At 36.4% G+C, this 8,128-nt stretch overlaps 2 protein-coding genes across 4 annotated transcripts in view; one reads left to right on the forward strand and one right to left on the reverse strand.

The window, feature by feature from the left end:
• LOC108753570 overlaps positions 1–2,374 on the forward strand; it is a 4,709-nt gene extending 2,335 nt beyond the window's left edge. Inside the window, exons 4-8 of one of the 3 annotated variants that reach the window (XM_018495265.1) lie at positions 158–323; positions 438–548; positions 816–938; positions 1,085–1,217; positions 1,541–2,374. In XM_018495265.1, coding sequence (XP_018350767.1) covers positions 158–323; positions 438–548; positions 816–938; positions 1,085–1,217; positions 1,541–1,589 — 582 coding nt within the window. In that variant the 3' untranslated portion in view covers positions 1,590–2,374. Of the gene's footprint in view, positions 1–157; positions 549–815; positions 939–1,084; positions 1,218–1,540 lie in introns of all 3 variants that reach the window. The other 2 variants (XM_018495263.1, XM_018495264.1) reach the window with 2 other exon arrangements.
• Positions 2,375–3,726: 1,352 nt separating this feature from the next.
• Positions 3,727–8,128, reverse strand: part of LOC108753571 (methyltransferase-like protein 9) — a 45,571-nt gene continuing 41,169 nt past the window's right edge. Inside the window, exons 3-4 of the mRNA XM_018495266.1 lie at positions 7,738–7,950; positions 3,727–5,207 (exon numbers count right to left, since the gene is read on the reverse strand). Coding sequence (XP_018350768.1) covers positions 4,754–5,207; positions 7,738–7,950 — 667 coding nt within the window. The 3' untranslated portion in view covers positions 3,727–4,753. The remainder of the gene's footprint in view (positions 5,208–7,737; positions 7,951–8,128) is intronic.

Genomic DNA, 8,128 nt, shown 5'->3' on the forward strand with positions numbered 1-8,128 from the left:
ATATAAAATGTCATGATTAAAAAATCTCACGATTATATATTGACTTTAAAAATTGTGTGCATTTAACACGCGTACTCTCTCAATCATCAATCATCTATTTTAAAATTTTTTAATTTAACATTTTACTATATACCTGACGTTTATCTCTCTATATTAGAGCCTAAGCAGCGCTAATCCGAACACACACATGGGAGGAGGATCCGCGGCGGATTTATCAGAGATGAGGAGTGCTGGCAACCAAATGAATCTTCAACGTCCCCCAAGCCGTCCATCATTAAATATTCCGCATCGGCCTGTATCGCAAGAGAAGAAAGTGCCATCCGGCAAGCAGCATTATGAATCTCTAATACCTAATATACCAATCTCCGATCATAAGTTGACGGACTTTTTACGTACCAATCTGGATAACTTGGACAATCTCACTTCTCTCGGTTTAGGAAACTTACAAGGATTAGGAAACGCCAACAAGGACTTGTTAGCACTACACAACGGTGCATGGCCTTTAGAAAGTGAAAAGGGATCCCGATCATCATCTTCAAATTCAGAAGGTAATTAAGAACTCGTAATATATACACTGTTTTGAAATAATATATAATACACATTGCAGCACTTGAAAAAAGCTTTACTTTAGCTAGATGTTCTTCATAAAGAATAATAATATATTAGGCAGTTTAATATGATTTAGACGTAATCCCTTCGAATTATGCATGCGGTATATAATACAGTCATATCATAACGCGTTTTGCAATAGAGACAATTGTAATGAAAGGATTACACGTTAAAATCACATTAATGAATTTATTCTACTGTCTCAGGTGGTCAAGAGAAGATTGTGCGCGCTTTCGCCGAAGTGATGAAAAACATGGCAAGAATGAAAGCTTGCGTACGACCGGCAATGTGCAAGCCGTACGGCAAACAATCCGAGGCTCTGCAAAAAAGTAAAGACTTAATTTTATCAACTGTTTTTTTTCCTTTTTTTTTTCTACATAAATTTATTGTGTGTTATCAAATTTTATATTTTTATTCAAAGTTCCTTCTCAAAGTAATTTACAGAGATTTTCACGTTACTTATTTTTAATTGCAGCATTGGTCGATACCATACAGCTTGTACAGTCGTTGAGAAGCTTCTTGCCGCCTCCACATATTCCAGTTTCGAGCTGGAAAAACGAAGATAAACACCGATTAGATCACACCGGTACCCCTTACCTGTCAACGTTGTGAGTAATTTTACTTAACTGCAACTACTATCATTTTAACTCTATTGTTAATATACATATATTTTTACTATTCGGAGGTGCCAAAGAGTTTATCGTCGTGATCTATTGCTAATGCTAACATTTCGTGAATCTTGTTGATTTCATCAAGGCAAGGAGCGTACTGATACTGGTTGACATTAGCAATGGATCACAACACGGCGATAATCCGTAAATCCTTGGGACCTCTGAAGAAAACACCCGTGAAAGCCTCAAAAGTATATTTCTACTGTGTTTTATCTATATATGTATATATATAGATATTCTTTTATATTTTTTTTTAACAGAAAGGCTAGCGGGATGGAAGAATTATGCGAGCAGCGTAAGTTAGACTAACCGTCGTCTTCGCTTTACTCGCGACAGACCAAGTTTCGTCTTTTTGCGCTCTATGATGTTCTAGTCACAAGATGTTTATTAATTAGCTGGGTGTTTCGTATCTAAACAACCCGATGGATTGCTCAAAAAAGTTGTTGGCGTTTAGGACTTCAAATACTAAGAGACAAAATGAGTCATGCGTGGACTGTGATAAAAGTGGGTAGCGAGAAACAAAAAAGATTTATATGTAGGACTAAACTTACACACCGCGTCATTTTAGGGATTTCTTATTAGCTTTATTTTATCACTGTAACCTGATTTCGTATTGTCATTGCTCTCAATCTGCCTATGGAGCTTATTCGACAAATAATCTATCGATTAATCCCTTAATTACTGAATGCCTAGTGACTGAGTTATGATTACGTAAATTACGTAAATAATAGATATTCAATACGGATAGCCTTTATATTTACTGTATCGATTTAATAATTTGCCGTTTGTGTTCCAATAATTACTACCTGATTAATAATATATATAAGGCTTCTTTTATATGTATGAAACTGTTATGTATGCCTACTGTTATGTAGGCATGTGAAACTTATGTCAATATGAGAAGCAAAGACTAAATTGATTTGGTACAAAAGCTTTTGCTACTAATCGATTACTACTTCAACATTCGCGACATAGGCGCATAAAGAAAGAATAAATAAGTTAACAATTTCCTCGATTATTAAACTCGTGTTGCTTTGTTTTACATGTTTTTAACTCGTTTGTTAAATATAGTATATTCTTTAATGTAGAATTTTGAATTAGCATGAAACGAGTTATTCGATTAGCGAAATAATTGTGTTCAATTTATAATATATATGTACACGATTTATATGCATATGTGTATGTATATATATAAATTGTATATGTTATAATATATGTATGCATATCTTCTTTTAAAAAGATTTATATATGAATACGTTATTACTTAATTTTAAGAATAAAATGAACATATATCATTGTTAATTCTAGTACTGTTCGTTGAACAAACATATGTTACAAATGTTGAAAGATTTGTAATAAGCTCCCATAGGCAGTATATGCGGTGTGCACGTGAAAAAGAATCATTGGTCAATTTATATAGGTATTTTTTGAAAAAAAAAAACAAACAAAAAAAACCAAATTATTTCTTAATATATACGTAGAAAAGGAAAAAGAACGAAATTGTTATGTCATTAGAGAACTCTTAAGGGGGTGTGATTCGCACTGACGCTCAAAGACTTCATCGTGCACTAAGTATTATTACGCAGAAACATTTTTGCTCTTGCAAGAGAAAACTGCAAATTAGAGGATCGCGATTGATCTCGATCGAACGCTTCCTCGAGTAAACGGCATATCGAATCAGTTGCAGGAGTAAAATTGTTTCCTACTCGGTTGTTATATGCGCATATAAGCGATATGATAAAATGTTTCCTTCTTTCTCGATAATATAAAGTTACAAAGCGTTCGTCTTTGGATGTAAGCGACAAATGCTGTGTAATACCGCGAATGCGAAATAGTGCGCAGCATTATTGTGTGAGCTCTGTTTTGTGGAATGTGTGTGACATGTATCTGCAAGAATGCAAAGTTTTGGCTATCAAATAGCAAAATTTTATATGGATGCGTGCATGTTGAAGATATCTTTCTATATATGTATCTGTTATTATTTACTACACGTATGCAGCGAATGTGCCGATCGATTACCATTTAGGAGTCGGATCCATGATTTGAAAGACTATGCGAATTATTATTTTCTTTCGTTCTGTTTTTATTCTTTTTTTTTTTTTTTTCATCAATTATTACTCTTTCATATCGTTTCTATATCGTATTATTCTTTTTTCACCTTGCATTCTATTGTGTTCGAAAATAGGAAGCATGTGATGACAATTAACGAGACTGGAGAATAATTCTTGACAGTGATTCTTTATTTGTTTTTCATGGCTATTATAGCTATTTAAACGAATGCAGATCCGGCTTCTATAGACTGCGTTTTTGTTGACATACATATATAATATTATATATAATATTATATATTGACAAGAAGGCTGCTGTAATATGGTTCATAATTCGACGATAACTTGTTGCACATCAAAGTGTATTTCCAATAACTAGGTGGACTTATTTCTTATAAAATATTACGTATTATTAAAAAAATGCAAACGTAACGTCGTTTGTATCGATCGATCCGTGTGATCAACGCAATTTTAAGCATATCCATGACTAAGTCGTTGCAACTTATGCCAAATAGAGAAAAGGGAGCGCGGAAACAGAGTCTGACGAGAAAGGGAGTTGATCGAATATACTGAAATAGAAATTCGAAATATGTAATATGTTAGGAATTGCGTCTGAGATAAATCTTATCTTATTGATGATTTAAACACGATAGCGCAATTGTTTGACGATGTGACGAGGAGAAAGTTTGTGCGTTTATTTATTTATTTTTTTTTAAGCAAAAGTCGCAGCACTGCAGTAAGTTTCTTTATTACATTCGTTGTATTTTATTAATAATGATAATGTTATTATCTATTTTATGTTCTAGATTAATTATCGTTAAAGTTTAAAAATGTTTCGTTTCCCATTATTCGTTTTGCAGTTTTATCATTGCAATGGCTGCAACTGTTGCCGTAATGTGCGTTAGTTTAATATTCTCCTTTGCCGTCCGTTAATTTCTATTAGTTTAAATAATTAGAGCAAGATAAGATTTGATTCTAAGGTACGCGTTCTTTCGAACGAAGTCGAGCACATCAGGAAAAGAGAGAAAAAGGATAAGTACAGATTTCGTTTCCGAATCTCGTTACTCTCGCGCCATATCTATACCATAGAGACCGTGTACATGTTTCCGCACCGAATTCGACAGTAAGATGATAAATGATTGTAAAATGCGCACCGTTGTCGATCCGTCGTTCCCTTTTTAACTCGGATCGCTAATCGATATTCGTACACCAAACGCTAACCGCTGTGTCTGCACATTAAGCTCGTCGTCGCTTGCCAGTATTGCTCTTCTGTATTCTCGCATAATTCTAACTCATGACAGCAATTATTAAAGTTTTTACAAGTGTGAAAGACACGCCTGGTATCATCTTCTTTCTCTTTCTCTCTGGCCCCCATTAATTATTCCTATAAATACACTGTACATAGCCCGCTTGGCTTTTGAAGCCTTAAAAATTCCTCCTCAGCGAAACACCGTCGTTTACCGCGAACTCGTAGGATCGTGTATTAACTGGCTGCGCCTCCAGCACGAAGATTACGTCATCCAGGAAGTAGTACGACTGTCCTAGATCACCTTCGCAAAGGTACGGTAGTTTGCTCCAGACGAGGCATCGCAGTCCCACCGGAGCGAAGACTCGGTCGATCAGACTTACTATCTGAATCTCGAGCCCACTTCCTCGCACTGGTAGATACTCTGACGGTTTGTGATTATTTCTTTCGCCGACCTCGACATAAGGGCTGAACGGCAGCACCAAGGCGACGATTAGTCTGCCACCGGGAGCCAATGAGGTTCTCAGTAGCCTCAGTAGAGTATTTGGACGGTCACAACGATCGAGGAGGTTCAGGCAGAGGATGACATTGTAAGGACCAGCTTCCTGATGCCACCTCTCCACGTCGAGTACTCTGCTCAAAAAAAAAAAAAAAAAAAAAAAAAAAAAAAAAAAAGAATTAAAGGGCAAATTCAGGAAACAATTTTCCGTATCTTATGTAAATTATTCGGATATTTGGAATTTTATACTCCTATCGTTTCGTAGCACTATACGAGTACTTTTATTTTAAGAGGAAACAATAGCTAACAGCAGTCTAACGCTCTAATTGAAAATAATTTCGTTTATTTAATAGACCCTATATTTAACTATAAAAAGTCTTATTATTAATCGTAGCCGAAACGCTAAAAAAATCTTTTTAAAGTACGGTGATAATTTAAATTTTATAAAACGTCGCGAGTTCACCTCATCATAAAGGATATATGCGGTGAAAATGAAATTGAAATTTATCCTCGACAAGAATAGACTGCTTCTTTCAGAAACACACACAGGCCGAGGAACAGAACTCTAGACATCGGCTAATTTTACACGGAGCGGACGGAGAGTATCCAGAGATAGTTGAAGTTGTATAAAACGAGTTACGGGATTCGTCGCGCCCTACGGACGCTCATTTAAAATTCGAGTAGCGACTCAGGGCGGCGCGTTCCCGATAGTGGCGTCCGCTCCGATCCGCTCCGGGTGTAAAACCATCGTAAACTTCTACTCCAATCAATTCGGCGCAATAAACTTGTTAGTGGCGCATCGTGTTGAGAATATTACGTATCGACACGAGTGTCGACAGACAAGTGCCGTTTTATCGGCCGGCGCGAATACGCGACGGGACCCGGCTGGGCCCGCCGATCAATTATCTTATCTCATTTTATAATGAAGCTCACGTTTTTTAGATAACCGTAATAACACCGCTTGTGATGGCCTCTCAATTCGCCCGGGAACGGTGCGCATAATTGCGAGTGCTTACATTATCGAGGGGTTCCGTATCGAGTAACTATCAACCATCGTACTTGGCCGATTTCTTATTGATCTGATTCGCGCGTTCGTGGATTTACATAAATTCTATTCCTTCCTTACTCTCGATGTATTTAATCACGTCGATAGTACAGTGTAATGAATTGATCAAATTTTTTTTATTTTCAACAGATAGTGGATGATTTCCTGCGAGGACTTTTTACACTCGAAAGAGACATCAACAATGCCATCACCCTTTAATTTTTAGAAATTCGGAATTTCACTTTGAATTTCTTGTATGTATAATAAGAAAAATTTATATATAATGTATATATCCACAGGTACCTTATACAAGAAAGGTATGTGCTTTGGGTTATCTCCGTGTCTAGATTCATTGTTAGAATGTGTGCCAATATTTTATAAATATTGCAATTTCACTTCATCAGGGCGGGGAAAAGTCTACTCCTCGCCCCAATAAGCTGAAATGTTCATAAAATATTGGCATTCTAACAATGAATGACTAGATACGCGGAGATCTAAATCTACAGTACATAAAAATCACCATATATAGTTAAGAAACAGAAACTTTAAATTATTATTATTATCATTAGTACAATGTTACAATGTATTAAAAAACAATTATTCGTTTGAATCTAAAGGAAAAGATGGATCTCTCGCGACGAAAAGATCGATTCTAAAGCAATTAAAAGTTACCCAATAATTCATGAGAGTTTGAAGTAATTTCCTCGATATCGAAGATGTCAAGGAAAGGATGTCGTGAATACAGGCGCTTTAAGCTGTGATGAGGATAAAATACGTGTCGTGCGAGTCTACCGAGCGTGTGCAGTCGCCGTTACGAGAAAATGTAAATGCACGTTCAAGGAGCGAAGATTCCACCGCCCACCTTTGGCCGCACGTATTCGATTCAAAGAATGTAATCTGTTTCGCATTCTCGCATACGCGACTCCACGCTCGCAAGGGAGCTTTGCCATTTGAAAAATTTCCGTCCAACTAGTAAGGATTCCTTGCAGAATAGATATTCAGATCGAATCGCCTTTATATAAACGCGCCCAATGATTGCAATAACACAATTGATTTCACAAATATTCCGTCCCTTGATTACGAATATGCTAATTTCGGGCGAATTAAGTTACACGTCGTCGCTTTTGTCTATAAATTTCAGACGCTTGCTAGTAAAAAAAAAAAAAAAAAAAATTCACAGAAATCTACGAGAAAGCTTTCAAGACCCATTTTTCAGTATGTTACATTTTAAAAGTTATTCAAATAGATATTTCGTCACGTTCGCAAGAGGAGAGAAGAATTTGTACGCGAAACAAAATGATGTATCGACAGTATAAAGATAAAAATTAATTACTTACTTTAAGTATTTAAAGTTCACGTTTAGTACTCCGAATAAAAGTAAGCGACTGCTGTTTTCCAGTATTAAATAATTCACCATTATCTATGTCGAGGCCAAATCTTGGTGGCTAATAATATTTCTATGTGAATGTTAAATACATTTTCCAGGAAGTTTGATGAAATTTTATTGAAAGAACTTATGCCGTTAACAGAGCCTAATTCTTTTTTTCACCGTACCACTTGAACAAATACGCTATCGCAAAAAAGGAGGTAAGACGCGCTACTCGATGAAATGTACATACGTGAATTTTCTCTTCGCCAGAGCCCACCTCATGGGGGGTGAGATATCCGTGGCGTACACCTTTTCGAAGAGATGCGCCACGTGGGCGGTGGTTGCGCCATCACCTGCCCCGAGGTCCACCAAGGAATGCCAGGGACCCGTGAAGCCGCTCGCGTCCATTAGCTTTTGAAATTGCTCACTAGAGAACACGTGCATGGAACCACGGCCCAGAAGTCTGCAACAATGTGACATGAAGAAGTGACGTTTCGTTGTCGTAAAATTCGAAATAATTTCTGTATTTAAGTATACTACTTTCGGATTTATTTGTATCTTTTTTTTTAGTAAACACGAGGACAATAGAAATGATAGATACATAAATTTCGTACAATAGAGTAAGTTCAACCGATTAGAAA

This window comes from Trachymyrmex septentrionalis, unplaced genomic scaffold (genome assembly GCF_001594115.1).
Source record: "Trachymyrmex septentrionalis isolate Tsep2-gDNA-1 unplaced genomic scaffold, Tsep1.0 scaffold7, whole genome shotgun sequence".
Taxonomy (NCBI): Eukaryota; Metazoa; Arthropoda; class Insecta; order Hymenoptera; family Formicidae; genus Trachymyrmex; species Trachymyrmex septentrionalis.